The 24,089-nt window shown below is 30.4% G+C and overlaps 1 protein-coding gene across 1 annotated transcript in view; it reads right to left on the reverse strand.

Moving 5' to 3' along the window:
• The window catches only part of LOC132939750 (allatostatin-A receptor-like), a 197,323-nt gene that overhangs the window by 128,208 nt on the left and 45,026 nt on the right, over window positions 1-24,089 (reverse strand). Inside the window, exon 3 of the mRNA XM_061007097.1 lies at window positions 13,732-13,932. Within this exon, the coding sequence (XP_060863080.1) occupies window positions 13,732-13,932 (201 nt within the window). The remainder of the gene's footprint in view (window positions 1-13,731; window positions 13,933-24,089) is intronic.

Below are 24,089 nucleotides of genomic sequence, written 5' to 3' on the forward strand. Positions count from 1 at the left end.
ACCGACACGGGAAAACGGGAAATCGCAGGGCCCGCCCTGTATAAGTATTGTACCGCGGGCGTTCCTTAAAGCCGTTTGATATCGAACGAATACGGTCGTTGCGTTTTAGGGATTTAGGTTTTGTGAAGAACGGTTGTGCAGACCGTCAGCGATTAGGACACACGCAGTGTTATTCACCGAGCACGCTCGCCGCCATTTTTCATTTGGCAATACATTTATTCAAATTCAGATTTTCCGACACGTACCACCTATATAATATGCGAAGCGAAAAAACAACAATTTGGGGGGTGGGAGGGGGGGAGGAGGAGGGCGAGCGTGCTTGGAAAACCGCACCGTGTAAGCGGAAAATCGCGGGGGGAGGGGTGTTTCTTATTGCGTAGGTACAATAATATCATTATATTATTAACACACCGGTATTAAAAACGCGTTTTACATTTCCTCTGTTCTCGTCAGCCAAGTACTTAATATATGGAAATTCACTAACGCACACGGGGACCGAATGCGCGTGTTGGTATATTATATACTATAATATTGGATTCGGTCGAGGAACTACACGACGATAATCCGAAATCAATAGCGACAAATTAGTCCAGCAGCGTCGCGATGATCCCGGAGTACACGCGGATTGTAGGATTACCACATACGACTGATGGAGACGGTATAACAATATATTCAGCGTAAAATTTGAACGATAGTGAACTGTGTTCGTAAATTAGTTCGATAACAATGTGCTACGTGTGCAAAGAAAATATGAGCGCACTTATCATAATAATATTTTAACGAGCAGGCCAGCAAAGAACTTTTCTGATCGCAATTTTCTCGATATACCTACTCTAAAATATAACTGTTTATCATTACGATGTGTATTAAAGATTTATGCTACTATTATAATCTACTAATACATTTTTTTTCTCTCGCCGATTTTCTCGAAATACGCGTAATACCTAGTATGTTGTTTATTTATTTTTCTGGTATTTTATTCTGATTGTTATAAACTAATATAAAACCGTAACTATCTGCCTCCATCACAAAGCATATTTTGCATAAAGGAAATAGATATTATTCAAAATCGGTTTTTTCTTGATTTGATCTATAACATTTTTTTTATTTTAAGTTTGTTGAGATTAATAACTTATTGATTTATGAATATGTTATAATAGTAATGTTTATAATAATAATAAAATACACACGCCGAGTATGTCCAAACGAGATTGTAGTTATTTCAGCTTGCGTTTCAATAAAATGTCATCAAACATTAATATATTATTGTTCATAATTTTATCTGTAAACGTGTAATTTAATATACTATTTTCACATAGCACATTTATTGTATTTGAAATAAAGACGAATTGAACGGTCATCTGCAACAATGCATATCTGGTTTACAGATGAGTAAAGTCTATGAACCAATCTGTACTTCGAAACTCGCAGTGGTCGGTTTGATATCTAAAAAAAAAATCACAAGCTTAACATTTTCTCTTCGTCCATGGCCACTAATCGACCATCGGTTAAAACTACCGTTTATAATTCATTTGATAGTGTGTGAAAATGTAGTAATAAAGATTCATTGACTTTATTTTTGTCCACGGCCTTACATAGCAAAATGGATACAATAAATTATTGTATTGGCCGCTCTTCTGATCACAAGTCTTGATAAAAATGAATTGAACGCTTTTAATCAGTGCTGTGAGGACGCGATATCAAAATCGTCGAAATAAATGTCTTGTTCGACGATACACTATACTATTTACGCTATTTAAATATCACAGAAAATCTTGAAATCAATGTTGGACGGTTTTAATAGCTATCAAAATTACTTATTATAGTGGGTTGAAAAAAACTGGGATTTTTTTTTTTTTTTTAAATAATTGCACTTCTTATTCGGTGAAATATTTTGGGTTCTTCAATATCGAGACTATCTATACTGTCCATTGAAATTCATATAATTTGGCTATTGTCCAATTAAATGCGGCTTTCCACGTTGTTACACAATCACATATAATATTGTCTCTCTGAAAACGTTTAGGTAATAATAGTTAATTGTAGTATACGAACTGGGAGGACTACAAATAACACTCTTAAAAATCTTGGCTTTCCTCGTATCTTCAAGAGATTATCTGTTAAATGTGTTAGTATTCTATTATTTTCATTCACGCACTTGTTTATGTACAATATTAGATTTATAATGAACGATTAACGCGGTTTTCATATACTTACATTCTATAATGTCACCAGCCATAAAGTTTGAGATTAAGCGTTGGACGATAATATTAATCGAGTAGGTACGAACTTTACGTCATACTAATTACATTTGCGGCTCATTTCGCTTTATACTACAAAATTCGTAACCCACGGCACTACGGCAGGTAAAAATATTTCCGGGTCCACATTTAACCCGGATAGACTCGTCCGAACCATCGTTGCCGGTTGTTGGCGTCACTTTACAAAAGACGAGCTCCGGTGACGTGTCGCGTTTATCATTTCGACTCTGCAGAACGGTATGCACATAGGTACGCCGAAAGAACTCTCCCTGTGATTGATTTCATTGACCGCGAGGGGCTCCTATGGCAACAGGTGTGGGCCTCGCAAGGGTTTTCCGTTGCCCCGCGACATCCCTTCTGTCGTCGTCACCGTCGCTCGGCTGTACAATATATACGTAATACACGTCTGCAGCTTGTGTCAGTGACTGATTGCGTTCGGGAGACGAATGCACTTTAGCTGGTTAAGCTGTCGAGCCGAAACGAAACGAGAAGATCTAACGTATCACTATCTGTTGTAAACGGCTGTGCGAATACACGCGCCCGCTGAACGATATGATGGTAATAATATCGTAATTATTGTGTGTCGCATCGGAATCCGCAGAGCTGTAAAGGCACACGGGGATGATTGTAACAAGATATACGTTATTCACCATACGAATCGCATCTCAGTCCGGGTTAAAGCCACCGTAATAGAAATGTGCGATGTACAAATCACGGTTGTGTGTAAAAAAAAACAAAAAACGGCGAAGACAAGGTGCAGGTGCGGAAGAGGCGGTGGGTACCGTTTGGCACTCGGTACTGTTTCGTTCAACACGCCGCCGAGAAAAAAGGGTTCCGTTTTAATTATGCATTTGAAAGCAACGGTAGATAAATCATAATCGTTTGTCCGGAAAACGATTACTTTGCAAAATAATGACAATTTCGCAGTTTTATAAATAGCATCACATTTTATTGTCATATAAAATATGATTATAATATTATGTCTCACACGAACGGCTTTGGAAGCACTCGATTCCACTAAAAAATTTAATTAAATCAGAAATTATAGCGACAACACCACACACTTTACACCGTAATTTTTAATTTTTCAGAAATAAGTAACGTTAAAAAAATCGGATACATATTTTCTTAATTTTTTTTTTTTAAGAGAGAGAGAAAGCTTAATATATATAAGGGGAACATGGATAGAAATATTTGGGTTAAAAAAATGTGTTATCTGTAATCGAGTTAAAAAATTCTAATAAATAAACGTACACGAAGTTGGCTCCAAGCCACGACTAATTTATTTGATACTGATATATATATTAATCTTAGAAATATTTGCAATTGGCTTTCAAAATTTACAAATCATTTTCCAGCCAAATATAAAAGAATTAAAATAGGGAGGGACGGCCACTTTATTGACAATAATATGTTGGACGTTGGTATAATTTTTAAGTCACTAGCTACAAATTAGGGGAACTGCGTGAAGTTATTGCCCCCCTCCCCACTAATCTTGTTTTTGTATATATCATATTGAGTAATAATTTTCAAAGTGAGTACATCATTTTCATATAAATTGTTCGTGGTGGGAAACCTATTTCTCGCACGCATAGTAAATAATGCTTTTCAGAATAATCATAAAAATTCGTTTTAAGTATATAACACATTAAAACAAAAAATTGCATTAAATATGTTACCACGCTATGTGATAAAATACAACTGTGCAATTGAGATTTATATTTGACATATTGCAGAGTCAAATGTTGGTAATTTATTGGTGTATACAAATAATTAAACAGAACCAACTGTTTTTCACCTGCTTAATATGAATGAAGACTTACGATGTAGAAATGTAAACAAATGTATGAAACAATTAAAATATTATCGTGACTGGAGACAAAAATATTGTTAGGATATAAATTTGTCTGAACATTACACCAGGGCCTACAATGTCTACCCAATTAATATGCTGATTACTTCCATTAAAAAATACAATTAAAATAACATTTTAACATTGAAACTTGTATAATGTCGTGTAAGTACAGTTATATGTAACTGTATAGCTATGCGAATTAATTTTGCACGTTAGAAATAAGTAAATTCGCAGTAATAATTACATTTCCAAATTTAGAGTTCAAATATACGAAATTTACGTACACATGGTAGGTACGCTTTATATATTTTGTACATGTATATTGTAGTTATAAACTACAAGTTAGTTAATTGCAGTGATGTAGTCGTAATTTTTTTACTGAGTATACGTTTTATGTGCTTGATATGAAAACGTGGGGGCTTCTCCCCTCCCCCCCCCCCCAACCACTATATATACTACGCTATTACTAATGATATATTTATAATTACATACACTTTACTACTACCTTACCGCAATTGAGTCTCTATAGTTTACAATCATACTCCTAAAATATATGATTATACATTTAAATTGTTTATGATTACCTATGTTAATTTCTTAACCCCCCTATCCCCACTTCTTTTTAAGTCAAAAAACCTAAATATTTATTAATATTTATAGTCTTAAATGTATACTCGGTAGTATATAAATTAGGTATCACAACTTTGAATGATTAAAAATAAATGAAAACATCATTTTTTTTAGATCAATTGTTATATTTATGTAATTATTGTGTGACACAGTGTATGTACATAAAATAATATTTTTTGACAAAATTATTTTCAGTAATGCATGTGACCGTGAATCTCAGCGTCGGCTATCGTTATCGATAAGCTTATAATTTTAGACGTATAATATATATATATATATAATAAATAGAAATCCATGCAATGAAGTTAAAAATAGATGTGTAAAATGTAAAAATAATAACAGTTCCTAATGAACATGATAATAAGGAAATATGTTTGGTATTATTGATTATTCGTTAATACTATTTATATTATTGATTTATAGCTATACAGTATACCCGTATACCTGCGTATCACAAATTATATTATAAGTATACGCATCAACCAAAAACTGGAGAAGTCGTTATACGCCGTATACCCGCGTATACGCCCCACTACACCACTGGTTAATTGTTAAATTAATTTTGTATAAGTACATTCATAATTTTAATCAAATACATTTACAGTGAAGTTTGTGTATATAACAAAATCATTAGTTCATATTATTAATGTGCGATTGAATTAATTTTTCATTTAGTTAAATTATTTCATTCCTTTTCATTGACAGATCTATTAACATAAAGCATTTTATTTAAATTAAAGTAGTTCCATCTGTGTATATTGTTGATAAATATGGTTTTATTATTTTTATAATTATTTACGTAATATTACAATAGTTAGATGATTAACTCACAGTTTTAATCAACGCATTTATTAGTATGCAAATTTAGTATATTAAATATAACAATTAAAATAAACCATATCAAAGTTGTATTTCATTCTACAACTTAAGAGTCATATTCATTTTTCAAACAATAAGTAATTATTGCACAATTCTGTTTGAATTGATAATATGCACCTAACAATTATTAAATGAAAATAGTTTATTTTTATATACTTTCACTTTATATAATAATATATTTTAGGTAAGTAAAACTATAAGTAAGTAGGTTACTAAGTAGTTAACTATAAAAAATATGATAGAGATATTTTTCCATAACCTTTCTTTTAGACATGAAGTTCAAAGTGGAAGAATCCTACGAGAGCCAAACATTTCCACAGTGTAGAAGTTGACCAGTCTATAACCAGACAAACCCTACTATACTTATCATTCCATATGTGTCAAATACTCAAATGTGAGGAAAACCACCCAATCCACCTCCTGCACAAAATCTCCGAGCCTCCCACCAAAATGCTCCCTCTTCATCAGAGCACACTCTGTCACCTACACAGTATGTACAATATACAAGAAACTGAGCCGAAAACACAACAACATCTCAAACCAAAAATGTCAATTAGTCAACAACCACCGCCAGCCAACTCTACCATAATTAACATCCAGCCACTGGAAATCCAACAAAACAACATTCGTCCGCAAATGTAACAGAGGGTCACCAATAATTCAAAGCTAATCCTACGATTCCTGCCCTTGTCAAATACAATAAAATACCACTTACTAAATTCCTTGATGAATTTAAATCCCTTACATGTCTCCTTGAGTGTGTTCTCTAAACTCACATATACCAAAAATTTCAACTTATAAAATTATATAAAAATTCTCTCCTCGTCCTAACATGGTGTTCACTGATTATCTTACTACCATTGTTCCAGGTCATGAAGTTCCATTGATGAATGGATTTAACCACGTCCCACGCCTCTATAAAATTAGAGCTAATTTAATTTATTATATTTTATTTTACTTAATCTTATTTTATATCACTTATGCTTATTGAAAAAAATAACTTACAGATTCTACGATTGTTAATTAAAATTAAAAAGTATCAAATAATCATCGAGATTAAATTTGATTAATCACTTCGTATTAAATTGAAATAAAAGTTGGTTTTAAACTGATCAAAATTAATACTTAACGGTATTTTTTATTTAGATTTAAGACTGAAATGTTAATCCATCTGTATAAATTATTTAATGAAAGTCAGAATAAATACCTATAAAGTTTATTAGTATTTCAATTTAATACTTAATAATATTAATAAGTAGGCAAATAAATGAAATTTAAAAATAAAATCAGCAAGTTCATTTTTTGGATGTATCTCAGATATAAATTAAACTTATATAATTTTAGATTTTATTTCCCAGACATGATAAAATTTTCTTTTTGATAATTGTTTAGGTACAATGTTTAGATAAATAATAAATGGATTTTATCGATTGAAAAGATACAAGTAATAATGTTAAATATAAACACATCTCACAAAATAAAGAAAACACATATGTTTTATATTGATTATACTATAAACACACATACATTCATAGTGGATAAAAGGCCATATTATGATACTTTAATCTCAAATTTATCGCTTTGCCCTTGACTATTCCTCGTACTAGGCTATTTATCGTGTTATATACAATATACAGCTATTTTTCTTGTATAAAATTAGTACGATACTATACAATTTTTTTAAGCACGCAGAATCATTCATATTTATCAATTTTGCCACATTTAGCACAGGAGAATAAATAGTAATAAGAATAGTTTTGAAATACATAATGAAAAAATCAACAAAACTTTAACGATTTGGTCGCTATTGCAAAATGGATACAGTCACTACACAACGCCAATATAAATACCTAGCTATTTCCGGTTAGAAATCGTAGGGCATTAAACTTTTTCTTTGACACTCAAATTATTCTCTTTCATCTCTTCGGAATGATGATAGAAATAAAAAGTTTCGTACAAGTGCAAAAACACAAAATATAAAATAAAAAAATAAACGAAAAACAATTGAATAAAAACTTTTGCAATATACCACAACTATAGTATGTGTTAGATGTTGGTAATTTTTTCAGACAAACAGTTTGGTTAAATAGATTAGATAGAGATGGACGATTTGCATTTCTTATCATGAGAAACTATAATGTTTATATAAATCTCATATCGTTAGTAACAACATTTTTAAGCGCCACGAAAACTTACTACTATAAAGTATGTTGTTTCCGTATAAGTTAATATGATTTGTTTAACGACGCAGTACGTAGAATGTATGACGGTGCAGTATATAATATAATAATATGTGTATTAACTATTAGCGTATTATGCAAAGTTTTTTTTCAAGTTATTACTTATTTTACCCGTTTGTATTTGCGAACACTGCAATTTTGTAAAATGAATAGTGTATTCAAAAGTCATTTTTCAATTTCAGCCAGGGTATTTAATGTTGTGTTTAAAATGTATAAAACTCATTAACCTTGGTTTCAAAGTTGTACTTGTATAAGAACGTGGATATTATTCTATTACGTATACTATAATATTAGTCTCTTTAAAATACATAACTATTATTAGAATCTAAGTAAACCGTCTAGGTGCCTAGAGTTATAACTAAGGTAATGCTATTAAAACGTCAACGGCTCATATACAATTCTTTTTACGTTGTGTATAATATTATATTATACGTGTGGTACGTGGGTATATAATATTTAATATGCACAGTACCTATATTAGTTTAATTAAATATATATCACAGACATTTTGCAGTAGACTACACAAGTCGTGTGATGTAATCCTCACTACTTTATAGTAATATTATATAGAATAGAAATAACTCTGTATTACTCCCAGTATAAAACATGCTTGGTGTTTATTAAATTTTCACATTCCTCCTTTACTACTATATATTAATGTGTTTTAATAAGATATTTAATAAACTAAATCAGCTGGAATTTTTCCATTTTTTTTTTATAGTTTTGACATCGTGTTAAGTATATTACAGCACCTACTTGCGATATAAAATATTAAGGACAAAATTACTTAGGTTATTATGTATTAAAAACAGACTTTAAAAGTTGATTGCGATGAAAGCTTACTAGTATACTCAGGATTTATTCAGTTATTTAACAACTTACAAAATTATGTTTAATAAACTTAAAGTCGAAACTTCAGGCTTTCAAAAATGGTATTTACCAACAAACATAATTCATTAAAATGAAAAATGAGTGTATTTATTTTGCACTTGTTTGAATGATTATAATGTAGTATACTTTGCAGTATTTTGATGGTTTATTTATATCTTTTAAATATGTTGAAATATCTGAAACTTTATGGAAATCTCTAGATTAATATAATCTTATATATTCTTACATTCAAATTTCGAGTTCAAGATAAATGGATTTGTTTATTTATAACAATTTCAGAGTAAATAAAATATTATTGTAACCTCGTCTTGCCAGTCGATATAAGACGTATCATTACACACGTAATTCACAATTTTGTGTAAGTATTTTGACAATTTAATTAACCGAGCTCAATAATATTTATTTTAAAATGATAGCCAATTTATTGTGATTTCAGATTGAACAACAAACCCTTCGAGTGAAACAGTTTTAATTAATAATATTATTGCATATAGCTATACCGACAATTGTTTGTCAGTGGCGGGTGGTTTTGTATAAGGGCTTTAAATGACAGTATTGTGAAATCGTTCAGCATCAGTGACTAACAAAATTTGAACAAATTAACGATATATATATTTATTATTTTATACTAAAAACGTATACTGATAAATATTTAACACATTTTTTTTTTAATCGCGCTGGTATGTTGTCTATCGACGAGATGAATGTTGTCGATTTTTACTGGGAGGGAGTGGGAGGGTAGTCCGAACACATTTTAAAACAACTTTATCATCAGCAGATTAGGATCACTGTAAATCGCAAACGACGTCTAAACTGTTACTTAACCGTTAATGTATTATGACTTTGTGCAAATGTATTTTTTTCGTTGGCACGAACGATCGTAATTATTTTTTCACCACAGACTTATAATTTAAGTCAATAACATACGGGTACGATTATTTAATTATTATTTTAGATATTTTTTAATCAGAAAATTATGACGGTTAGTAAAATACTATATTTAAGACGCTGGAAAAGGTGGTCGGATTATTTCTTAAGGGGTTTGGCCATGCTTTAAAGGATTTTTGCTATTAGCGACGCACATAACGGAGGCGCGTGTTTTAAAAACAAAAAAGCGGATTAAAAAATTTAAATTTAAAAATAGCGACGATGACGACGATTGCAAGATGATTATGATGATGGTAACAACAATAAAACGTCGGGGAGAAATTCACCAAGGAAGTGGATACGCGCGGCGAACGTGGGTACATTATACTCCGTCCTTCTGTCATGTGCGTATTATAATAAAAGAATAATTAATGTTACAATATCAATTCATACGAATCGTACTAACTTGATTACATGATGAGTGGCTGTTTGACTGTTGTATACTACTATAGGTAGTGTAATACTGTAACATTAACCACTACTAACCTGCAGGTACTGAAGCCAAAATAATAATGTTCACCTACATAGGTATTTAAAATATTTGGAAGATATTGGAACTGGAACTTAACTAGAACCAACATCGGCACCCATATTTTTGTAATAAAAAACGTCGGGGCTCACAGAGATTATATACATTTTGAATTATTCCTTTGTGACCAGTTTTTGGTATAGACTTATAGGATAGAATAATTCAGGCTAGACTACAGCATAGGTATCTTTAAGTTACCAGGACGTGATTGCAGATCGAACACTCGCTACTCAAACTGAATTGTTTATGTAAGAATTTGGGAATTACTTATTACTTGAAATTACTTATTTTTACAACTTGAATGCTCATTGCGAATGTTTGACCAGTGCCAAATGCTCAAATGTTTAAAATGAGTTCGTCGAGTTTATAACGGTCAGCCCCACGGATAAACTAACATTGTGATCATTTAAACGGAAATTTTATTATACACCTAACCAGTTTATAAATCGATAACATTTTCGATAAGTGTAGTACATTAGATATACCTCGTACAATATAGTAAATACGTGAAAATAATGGTTAACATTGGTTTAAATGTGGTAAAATTACTTAAAAATAATTCCATGCTTAATTGTGTTGCTAAAAAGGTAAATGCTCAATAGTGTCCTAGCGGATATTAATTGCGCTATGTTGAGAGATTTTCATAACTATATCTATTTTACAATTCAGATAACGTTTTACGATGTACACAACATTTAACATCTGTAAATTAACAAAACTTGTATACTTACATTGTTTTTCCAAATGTTAATATTACGACTAAACGAGTAGGTATATTAAAAATATTAACATTTTTCAGTTTCGTTTATGATTATGTTTTTGTCATACAAAATAAGCTTGAAAGATGAATACAAGGTTCATCATAAAATGTTATCGGTGTAATATTTAAAAAAATTAAAAACGTAAATTCAAAATATTTTTTATGAGCGTCTGAAGTTAAAATTTTTTCAACATTGGATATTCATCCGTAAACTAACATTCATTGCTCAGCTTAGAATTAAAATATGTATTTCAATTAAAATATAATTATTATAACTAGCATGACTACCTCCCATACTAAATTATCATTTAATATATTTTTTTAATTTTCTATGTTTAATATTATTATATTTAAAGTACAAACTATATTCTTAGTCATATAAAAAAATTAAAAAATTAATAAGTTTTATTATAACAAATAATGTTTTTACTATAATTTATTGTACTTAATTGTCATGAATATTATATTCGTTTGAATGTTTGAATAAATACGTTCAGTTAAAAATGTTAATTCGGTCATTACATTTTGTGATTTACTTGTAATAAGTTCAACTAATTTCAACTGAAGAAAGGAGAGTTAAAAAAACGACATTATTACAACTATGACTTCAGGATTGTATTTATATAGGAGTATATAAACACAGTTTATTTTAATAGATATTTTAGTTTAACTTTGAGCATAATTATATATTTAAATTTTAAACAGATAATAATGATTTCAGTTATTTTTTAGTAATTTAAAAATATTATTTGTGGGGACTAACCACTAAACATTTTTAAATTATTTTAAATATTTTCCGCAAAAATTAATTCAAACTAATACATAGTAAAATAAATTACTTTAACCTTCTGTAGGTCGTGCGGGGTTACCCCACTAATTTTAAACTATTTTATCTAACTTCTATTTATATGTTGTACATGATAAAAATAATGTTAATAACTTTTAAATTAGTTTAAAATAATATATCATTTATAATCTGTCTATTAAGTAAAAAAATAAAACAAATGTAAAATTAAAAGTAATAATTACATTTCGTATTCTTTTTTTGTTTTATACTTACGAAAATATTAAATTTAAAATAAATAAATGTGAAAGAAAAAATATATTATACTCAATCAAAGAAAATGTTTACCCCGCGCGACCTATACTGAAGGTTAATAGCATAATAATATCATAAAATATACCTATAGTAATATATATAGGCTGACAGATGGTCTTCGTTCATAATACATACAATATGATGTTATATCATTGAATTCAAATTCAGCACATCCATCACACTATCACAGTGACCCAAACGAAACCTAAAATATAGCGGTACCCACTTGCCCACTACTTTTTTTCCTTTTATTTACCATGCGTATCTACCTATCACAAATTAAAAGTATTCAAATTTTATATTATATACTGTGATTTATAAACATAATATACGATTATTGTAATATTATGTAACATTGTATGTAACACGCGCAGATACATTTTGCCGTCTGTCTGTTAGTTTATCTGTTTGCCCAGGAAAGGGTTCGAAACAGATGAACCGATTTTAACGGGGTTTTGACAGGTATTGCATTATATTATAAGGGGGAAGTGGGGGAAACGATAGATGGATCGATTACTTTTCACCCGGCCGGAGTCGGGTAATACATCTTGCGTATCACAAAAGAATAGTATTCAAATTGTATATAGGTACCTACGCTGCGATATATTATAAACGTGCAAATTTAAATGTGATATTCTACGAGACACGCACATAATATTATACATTTGACTCTCTGTCTGTCGGCCCGTTTGTCCGGTTGTCTGGGAAAGGCTTTGAAACAAATTAACCTAGGTTGACGGGGTTTTCACCGTTATTGTATTACCGGCGGGCAAATAAAATGCTTGTTATGTTCGGATATACAAATGTATACGCCTGTATTTTATATTTGATAAAAACAACCCAAACAACTGAGTTAAAAATGTGTGCAGCTTACATTTTTACAATAGAGTTATAGAAGGGGTAAATCCACAGCCATTTAATTGTGCAGGATCGGCCAGTACCTATAGCATAAACAAACGGCAACGTTGCACGAAATATAATCGTACGCGATTTATTTTGCTCCCGAAAAGGGAAAACGTATAGGTAGGTACCTATACACTTTGGCCGCCGTGCATTACCCCGCTGTGCATTACCCGCGACCGAAACGACGACAATCGAGAAATCGTCTAATATCGTCTAATCGTCTAATCGTCGAACACTCGTTATAATTCGCGAAGTAAAACAGCTAATGGCCATATATAGTAGTGGTCGGGCTTAAACTCAATAAAAAAAAAAAAAAATTCAAGAAGCCTACAGGCAGTGTTAGATAAGTATTTTTTTATGTAGATAAAGATAAAGTTAAATGAACACTTATCTAGGTAAAAAAAAGATACAATTTTTTTTTAACGGGTTTTAAATTTAGGTATATTTTAGTTGGGCACTAGGAACATAATATTAATAATAATGATATAAATAAAAATAATTACATTATTTATCAACCATAAACTTTGTTTGAGAATTTGTATAAATATTTAAAATGCATTCGTACAATTTCGCGGTTTTTATCAATAAAAAAAATGTATCTAGATGAACTTATTTAGATTAGTAAAAACATTATCTAAGACGAACGTTTAGATACTTTGTAACTATATTCATCTAGATAGGATAAAAGATGAACAAATAATTATTATCCGGATAAGTCCGTACACTGCCTACAGGTAGTTGTCGGTACCCCACGTACCTGTATCGGGAACCAGCAGAAGGCGAATATGGCGACCACGACGACCACCATTCGGGTGACACGCTTCTTGCCCCTCCGGCTCTCGGCCGACGGTGGCTGCCCGCCTGGGTTCACTCCTTTCCACAGTCTCATCAGCATCAGCACGTACAGGATGCATATGATGGCCAGCGGTATCGCGTACGACGTGAGGAAGAAGAATATCTGAAACGACCGACGAAACGCAATCGTTATTGACACAATAATATGTGTAGACAATAATATTATTATTAGGCTTAGCAAAACTAATTTAGAAAAAATATTAATAATCGAATAATTAAATGTACATAATATATCCTACAAACTCCCCCTTATTGTTAAACACAATGTATCCCCACAGTTGTAAGACCAATACTCAATTAATAATATTTTGAAATTTTTACAGGCTAATGACCTCAGGAGTTGAAGCCTTATTTAAATAAAAAAAAAAAATATTATTATTATAATATGTACCTACGCAAAATCGGTGGAATATGCGTAAGAGTGCAAGATATGATATTATTATGAGGTAAACGCTATTATAGTATGGGTACGCGCGCATAATTATATATAATAATATAACAACAGAGATGCGTATTCCGGTGACTTACGGGCCGTCGTCGGCCGTTTGCGGAGAATTTTTTTTTTTAAACGTCGCGGCACGTTAACGGTACCTTAGCTATTATACGTCTTAAAGATATCACCAAGAAACTGCAGCATGAAGTTATCCGTTGAAGTTATAGCCGTTTGAGCTGCACGTGTATACGGCGGTGTTATATTATTGGTGACCATATATTTTGTTTTAAATTCCATTCGTAATATTTTTAATTTCAATTATTATTACTGACGTTTTTTAATTACTGTGGACTGTGAATGCTATTTTTATTTTAGCACTTATAATATAAAAAAACAATATAAGATAATCTGCGATGATCTAATATTTTTCTTAAATACTACACGTCCTTATACTCCACAGCTATGTGTAAGCTTAGTAATTATTATTATTATCTACTAAATAAATTATTATATTGTGTTGTAATTAAAACCAATGGCATTATATTATGTATTATGTTTGCCTAAAACATTTCTTGTTGTGTGTGTCACTAGCTGCTGAAAACGCATATTATAATATTATAATGGCTTATGGGTAGTGCGAATGGTTTGATAACAATATAATCGTTTAGCCGTTATTATTGCATCCATATAAAGTATGGAATCGCACTCTAGCATTGTTTTTACTATTTACAGTTGTAGTAGTTCTGAACAGACTCAGTTTTTGGAAAGAAAAGATCTTATCCATTAACGTATTATTATCGTTTCTCTGTCCGTAAACAATGCGTAACCTATTTTCCCGTCAATGGAAAAAATCGATAATGTTTAAATAATTTTAAGCATTTTTTTCAAAATAAATTTTTGTACTTGTAAAATAATATTGTCATGATATCAATATGTTATTTCTTGGAAATCAAAAACTTAAAAGTAAACAAAATTCAAATTAGTTTTTTCACAAATATTGATTTATTCCGTATTCTTTTTTGGTTTTGTTAAGTTCAAAGTAATGAATAAAACGTTTCGATAACCATTTTTAGAGCTGGTGTTTAGTAAAGCGAACTGGGCTATTTCTGTAACCCAATACGCCAAATAACTAATAAGTTATAGCCCAGTGACAGACCTATGTATAAATCATCGACCTCGGTTCAAGATGTATGGAATGTATGGCATATATGCGATAAAAAATCTAATAAAAAAAATCAAAGAACTATTTTTTGAGAATTTATCCGTAAAAAAATTCTAATCAATACACATTAATTAATAATCGTACATATTTTATAGGTACCTTTGATTTTTTGTTGGATTATATTTTTAATATACTGAAAATTTCCCAAAAGCCGTTCGGTTTATTTCATGATCAAACATATATTAATGCAACTTATTGATACTTGTTTGTATAATATATAAATATGTATAAAAAAAAAATATAAGTTGGTGCTAATATGGTATGCATTTTACGGGTATTCCTCGTTCTACACTCGTTGTGCGCTCGTATGATCGACTGAATACGTTATATTCAGACTTCTCGCAGCGATAGTTTGTTTCTGATATTTTTGTTAATATAATATGATATTCAAAATGCGATTTGTAGTAGGTATGTTATATTGTTTATTAATCGTATTGGCTGTGATGGTGTTTCGTGAATTTTGCTCTACAGCAGTGCCAAATGCATGTTGATCAGTTTTTAGAAAAAAAAAAGGTTTATTAAAAAGTGACGAAGATAATTGGTAGGAAACGTAGGTATTTGTAAGAAATTTCTTAATGGGGAGTGAATGACTAGTTTTTGGTGAAAAAAAAGAGGCTGTACGATAGCGAAGTCGCCACGTGTAGGTAGCAGTTTTTTCATTTAACTTATTCAAACCAACGTCGCAACCAGTGCGTAACAAATTGTAAAATGTTTGAACTCGTATTTGTGTCTGTATTGGAATTTCCCACTCAAATGGAAATGGATCGGACAGGAATATGTAATGAGTGTATCACCGAATGGTTCAACTTGAACTGTGAGGTGTGCACAGCAGTCTTGAAGACTAAAAGGAAAAAGGTTAAACAATGGTATCCACCGTCAAACCGTACTAATTGTGTAATAAATATTAGAGGTATAGTGGATTTTGGTACTAGCAGTGAACCCGCTGATACCAAATACTGAATATCTATTATCTCGGTGAGAAATTGAGCAATAGTTTTAATAATGGCATGTACCGTTAAGCATAAATTGAGTACTATGTAATGGTGTTTAACGGAAATGTTTGCTCGAATTGTTCTGCTAACTCTATGCATTTTTGGAAATTTACAAAGACCAATGTTCAGATTGACGAAGCCCGTTTTGAGGGCCAAAGGAAATACAACATTAATAGATTATTAGCAGGAGATGCTCCTCATTCCTTTGGAAGATATAGATACTAAAGAATTAATAACCGTATAACGACGGTGCACAGGTAGACGACCCGTGAGTATTTAGTTGGAAAAATGGAAATAAATGTCGTTATTATTATGTTTACCAATGCAATCGAGTGACACTCCTGTCAATCATCGAACGCAAATGCGAGGCAGTATAAAAAATGCGTGTGTGTCACAAGCTGAGGTTCTGTACACAAGACGGATTTCACAATGCAATGCAATAAATATAAATATTATATAGATAAATGACATTAAATTTAAAATGCATCATTCGTGTTTGTAATTCATTCTTTAAGCCTTATGGTACGGGTTTAGCCATACAATTAACAATTATAATTTGAGAGTAGGTATCTCCGGATAACATTGTCTTTTCGGTAATTTTATTTCTATAAATATTGTGAATATTATTATTTGTTCGTTTCATCTACCTATATACAGACAATGTTATTTTGTCATGGAAAAGTTATTATTTTATTTGTCTACTGTAATATTATCATACTGCTGTTTTCATATTTTTAGAGAAACTATAACACTATACGGGGCACAGCTTTAAGAATACAGAAATAATGACAATATGCAAACGCGCAAAGTTTAACCCGTTTAAAGTTTCTAAACACCCTCAATAGTATATTTTCTATAAAATGCATACGGTGTGTGTTTTATGCATATTATATTAGCTGCTTTGGTATCTCATACATAGTAATTTTTATATTATCTTGATTGACATGAACATTATCATAATATTCAACTTTTGTTTATCATCATTATTATAATAATATTATAGCTATAATCTTTACAGAACTATATTGTTATGATCGTAATAATAGTATTTAACAATATATGGATACCGGTAAAAACAAGTAAGATATCCTTCTTTGAAACGGTACGGGTATGTTCTAGAGCTTCGTAACAGATTTAAATAATAATTGCCTTGTCGTCTAGATAAATCAAGCAAGAAAAAAAAATAAAACACAAAATACTGTTGTAAACAAACCCGTTCACAATAATATATTTTTATTGTTTGCATTGTGGCTGAATAAAAAAACGGAGATACGAGTATATATTGAAAGGGGAGAACCAGCACAAGTATAAAATAAGTTGGAGGTGTCACACACGAATAAGTCGCCTGAATAGAGGAGGGATAACTCTTTTTACTGATACGAGATGAGAAGGGAACAACTTACTCAAGTGGCTGAGATACTACCCTGTCAATTTTGTATTAGAACGGCTGACATTTCCTCCTTGAATATTGAGGGTGATACAAAGTGGCTGAAAGATGGCTTCAGACACTAGATAGCCGATGGATATAGGCAAAATATATATAGGTGAACATTGGTGGTGCTCTTCTAAATCATTTCGTAGAGCCGCCAAACGTATTATAATTATATATTATTAGATGATAATAGTCACGAAAAATGTTTTATTCAATTAGCCAACACATTAGATAAGGACGGTATATGACAAGACTATTTCTTAAATATTTAGCTATTCATAATATTGAAATAAATAATTTAAAAAATAAAAAATTTTATAGTTTTTCGAATTTTTTTTTATTAATTATATAATAGAATGCAATTAGGTGTCTAAAACTGGTCTAATTAATTTGATTTAGCTATATATTTGTAAAAAAATCCTTTATTTTATCAGGCCTTCAAGGCTTCAACTCTCATTAAAAAAATTATAAAACAATAGAATAATAGGTAAGGTAAATACAAAATATGGCTTGAAGGGATTCCCAGATACCTAAATTGTTGTAGATAAATTATTTTCATAAGTTAATTGTGTTCCTAGAATTTGTACAAGTTACTATTAATGGTTTAATATGGCATCCGAACGTTCACTGGATATCGAAGGACTTATACAGTATAATATATGGACTATGTGCAATGTGCGAGTAAAAGAAGATAAGTCACAATTACTACTCTTCGGGAAACGAAAAATAGCCTTATTTCTGTACTGAGTGCAATGGATTTTTCCTAAATAATATTTGAGTAAAAGAAAAAAAAACGAAAAGAAAACAACACAGTTTTCTAGTAGTTGCATAGCGTAATAATAAAAATGGCCAAATTAACTTCTATTTTACCCACACATTGCGAAATTTCCACGTATACACATTGAATTCATTTTTAGAATGATTTATATACGATTATTAGCCTTAGATCTTATTCATATTAATTATTAAATATAAAAAAAAACTGCAAAATCTAAACGACTCGTACAAAAATTGTAAGCATTCACGAAAAAATTCCTGAAAATATAAGTGTGTTAAAATGTGCATCTGTCAACCAAGTGATTTACGACTTTTACTTGTATAATATGTTTTTAATATTTTGTTGTACTTCAATAAAAGTATATAGAAATAATCTTTTCCCATCTCGTAATCGCTTTGACTGACAATCACATATTCAATGTAATCCTTTTTTTTTATTTCTTGATAATCTAATAGTAGTGTAATAATATTTTAATATATTTTGTACCTACTTAATACAAATAAAATATATATATATATAATTGATAAAATTCCATTTTTAATTGATTAGCTATTTTATTATGATATTAAAATAATAATATAATAAAAATAATAGTTTATACAGATAGGAGGTAGATACTCAATATTATTCACAAAAAAAAAAAAAATGACAAATTATATTAGTTAATTATTTATATAAAGTAGGTATGTATTATTATATTTTTCTGTAAAATATATAAACTTTTTAACCAAAATTTGCTTTTAATATCCATCTTAACACTAGATTCTAATATCTGTAAAGAATTTTTTTTTTTAGAAAATCTGAAAAATAATTAATATTTTGTTTAAGCAGATGTCTAAATATATTATTTTATACTTAATACATACTAATAATTGACTTTGTAAACGAAGTCTGTTCTAACGTTCCTTATTTTAGATTGAAATAGTAATCAGCAGGAAAAAGAAATGTATGGTGGCTTTCGTTTTTCTACACCCGTACTTATAATCAGTCATTGAAATGCAAAAAATATGGCGAGATACCATATCTCCACTTCTTATATTTACATATATCATCCTTCTTTATTTTTATCAATCTATTCATTCGCTTCCGCACAAAACAGATTTAGATCGTTCTATTTTTGAAAATAACAATAGATTAGAATTAATTTTGAGTGGAACTTGGTTTATTACATTATCATGCTGTGTTCAAGTCTAAGACTTAGAGATACAATTTTAAGTTATAAAATAAAATGGAACTCATCATTTTTTTTTTTTTTTTACCGTGCGCAAGGGGGGGGGGTTAAAGGTTAAACCCCACTCCCCCCACCCCACATGGCCGAAAAAATCGTGTTTTTCATTTTTGATCTCTTACGTATATGTAATATTTTCTAATGTTATTTGTAATAAATAATAATGCATAAGATAATAGTACAATACTATAATAATATAATATAGTGTTGTCTTCACGTTTGCTGTTTATCGACTTTCGTCATGAGTGCAGATGCATTTCCAAATGTTCATAAAATATTACGTGTAATGTCAGTTTTGCCTGTAACTTCAACGACTAATGAAAGGTAATTTTAAACATTACGTCGGCTGAAAACTTACCTACGATCAACAATGGGTGAAGATCGCTTAAATGGACAGGCATCATTGAATATACATCGCGATATAAACGTGGACATAAATCAAGCACTGAATCAATTCTTTTCTGTGCCTCGTCGAGTAAATTTATTAAACAAATGATTTGTATTTTATAGTATTGTTAAAAAACACTTTTAACATAGGTACTTACAAAATTAATAATAAATATAAATATGTTATAATTAGGGTTTGGATTTGAAGGCAAATGCCTTTCTTTTATTAATCATAATAGAAAAAAAATTTTTATACAAAAATGTGTTTCGTTTAAATTCTTAGACGATAGATGCATTTTTTTTTTAATACCAACTAGTTTTTTTTGCATTAAATTAACTGGTATAACTCAAGTAAGTTAAATTTTTAAAATTGTTTTTAACTAATTCTTAGGACAAACCTGGTTAAAGGAAAAGGTAATCTATTTATACAAAATAGCATAAACTTAAACTTGTGTGCATTTGAAAGTGTTTAAATAATGTTCACTATTTTATTTTGTAGTATATTTATGAATTGCCTTTTTATATAAATTAAATGCCTTTTTTTACATTTTAAATGCTTTTTTTTATTGACTATATTGCCTTCAAATCCGAATCCTAGCTATAATACTATTTGCTTATTATTGATGTATCCATGTTATACATTTTTTTTTCAACCCCCTCCCCCCTCCATTCTGAAATCCTGCGCACGGGCCTGTATATTAGGTATACACAAATGTATAATAAGGGGCCGCAATGAAGAAATAACATGACAAGTATAATTATAGGTATTGAATAATATATACGGTAAATACTAAATATAATAAGCTAGAAGTTAAAAATAAAAGTTGTTTTAAAGAAAACTACAAGTCACATAAAAGAACACGCCTCGCGGTTTTGAGTGCTCGTCGTTATTTGCACACAAAAAAACGATTCTGTGCATAGGATTTTAGCGGATCAGCATCTATTTTCAAGGATAATCTCTATATGCTATATTGTATATGATATATTATTATTATTATTTTCTCAGTTTGTACGTTAGGCTAATTTTTGCCAACAATTTTTCGCCGTACTTATGAGTCAATTACGACATAGTGCATATGGAGTGAATAAGTTCGCAATAAAATAGCTTAAATATATACTAAATATTTATAACATCACAATATAAGTAAAAAATATAGTGTTTTGAATATCTATGATTTTTACTTTTTGAAAATTACTACCTACTAAACAACTAAAATTATTTGACCAAAAATTGTTATTTTACGTTTGAATATCCGATTTTGTTGAAATTTGAACTTTAAGCCACTTATAAAAAATAATGTGACTATTATTTTTGATATTTTTAAAAAGGACCTTGTATACCTAAATTTCAATAACTGATAAAAAAAAATTACTCACAAAAAAAAAATTATAAATATGTAATAAGATACTATTACGCCAACTTATTTAATAAACTGTACGGTACCTTATGTACTTAAATAGTCTAAAAAAATGTTAATGTTTACTTCAATTATACAGAATATTAGCCAGATTATGTAATCTGGATAATATTCTGTATATAGTTGAAATCAAAAAAATTAAAATAATATCGTATTACTATTGAAATATAAACTATCAAGTCATGAATGTAATATTGTATTTATTTTGTTAAGCTGTTTTGATGAAATCTATAAAAACTATTAAGTTGTCAGTACTCAGTTACAACATAATTAAGACAGTAGGAAATAAAGATTATAATTTTCTTTTAGGCTATATTCTTTTTCATGCATACCAATATTACTTCATTGTTCTCATAATAATTTCAATATTTCTAAAATTGGAAGATGTTTTTAATGAAACACACATATTAAAACATTTTGGTGGCAGCAGCGACTGATGAGCGTGACACTTAAATTATCTAACTTTCCAAATCTTCAACTATCCATCCGTAAATAATTATTTATACTATATTCTATCCAATAATATATATTGAATTTATATTTAGAATTAAAAATTAATGAATTCCAGAAAACTGAACCTTTGTCCAAACCAAGCTTTATGAATATCTGTAGACCTTTCATTTTATTGTTAATGATGCACGATTTTTTTCTGGGAGTAATTCAATAAGCTTTTATTTTTAAGTTACGTATAATTTCAAGCACCACAAAATATATTGTATTAATTATAAATTGTTTTCAATAATATATAACAGCTTGAATGTATTGACATTTAAATTTTGTATTTACTGATGTTTGATCGTCAACGGATGTAATTTTATCTCCCTGGCTATAAAATAAATACCTTTGAAACACTCGATGTGATTAAAAAAAAAAAATCAAAAATCAAATTCTTATTCTAAAGAGAATAGATTTAGACAATATTATAAACAATTATTTAATGCCATGAACTAGTGATCCCAAAAACTATTCGTCAATACGCCTGCTGTTATCAATTTTTGATGATGAGATAAATAACGATGAGTGCGATTTAGTATGAATTAAAAAGAACGGTTTTCCTCTCGGGATATAAGACCCATAAGAACTATACCCACAGACCACTTTAGCGCTCAGCACACTAATTGAGATCCCGGGATTAGTTGATGTCGTGGAGAGAAGGTACGGGACCGACTGCGGCGTATGTCACCATAAGGATCACCGGCCCCCGGCATTCGTTCAATTATTGCCGTTTCGGATGGAGTACGGCGGGTGAACCGTTAACTGAAAACCGTCATTATTATTATTATTATTATACAATATTATCGCGATATTATTATATTATTATACAAACGTCACTCGGCATACCGTCCTGCAAGAGCCCACCATCAACAGCCCCCCGAGCGAATTGGTCGCTTGTCAACTGCAGTATGACGGCTGGTTCTCAAGAGACGTCACGCTTCGAGAACGGCGGCGGATTACCGACCCCGAAAATGTCCCACGTGGCATTTTCGTACAACCGTTAAACGCATTTAAACGGAATTACTTCGTATCTGCGTCATGGAAGCAACGAGAGTTAAGATTCGTAGACACGTTAAAGCTACTCGAACACCACCCGTGAGACGGATATAACATTGTCCTGTGGCGATTCCTAGTCGCCACTATATACCTACGAGGAGGAGAGGGATCGTCGTAATTCCCCGTGCCTCGTCCAACAGGACCAGTGACCAGACCGAGCTGATTGTTGGATGTCCTGCAGATTCAACTTTTATTTATTTCGTCGTTGGCCAAATTGTACCTGGTTGACGATTCAAGGGGAGGGGGGGGGGGGAGCAATGAAGGATTGTCCATCCCCCGTTTGATATCCTCGTTCTGCAAAAACAGAAAATATTTGAACACCTCCACTGTGGTCCGAGTAGAAAACGGCTTTTATGTAACAACAGACAATCTCAAAGGATCCAAAAACAAATCATCCGCCGATAGAAATCAGTAGTACCAGCTGTATTCATTCATTGAATACATAAATTAAGGGAAATATTGGTCTAGATGGACGGTTTAGAAATGATTAATTTTAATTTTTGATCTTATCGATATATTTCTTATTTTCTGTTTTAAATTACAACTAAGAAATAGGAATTATTTTATTATTCAGTAAACAATTTTAAAAATTATGTAAACTAATGGTCATAGCGGTTGCAGTTGTACACGATAAAATGATGATCAATAAAAAAAAATTTTATACTATCATAATATATTATTTATAGACTGTTATGCTAAAATATGTAGATAATCAGTAAAAATAGTAAGTATTCAAAATAGCCAATTTCTGGCTCATTGAAATCGAGTTTTCTAATATAAATAGGTTTCACCATTGTAATCAATATTTTCGGAGTTACA

The sequence above is a fragment of the Metopolophium dirhodum genome, chromosome 2 (genome assembly GCF_019925205.1).
Source record: "Metopolophium dirhodum isolate CAU chromosome 2, ASM1992520v1, whole genome shotgun sequence".
NCBI lineage: Eukaryota > Metazoa > Arthropoda > Insecta > Hemiptera > Aphididae > Metopolophium > Metopolophium dirhodum.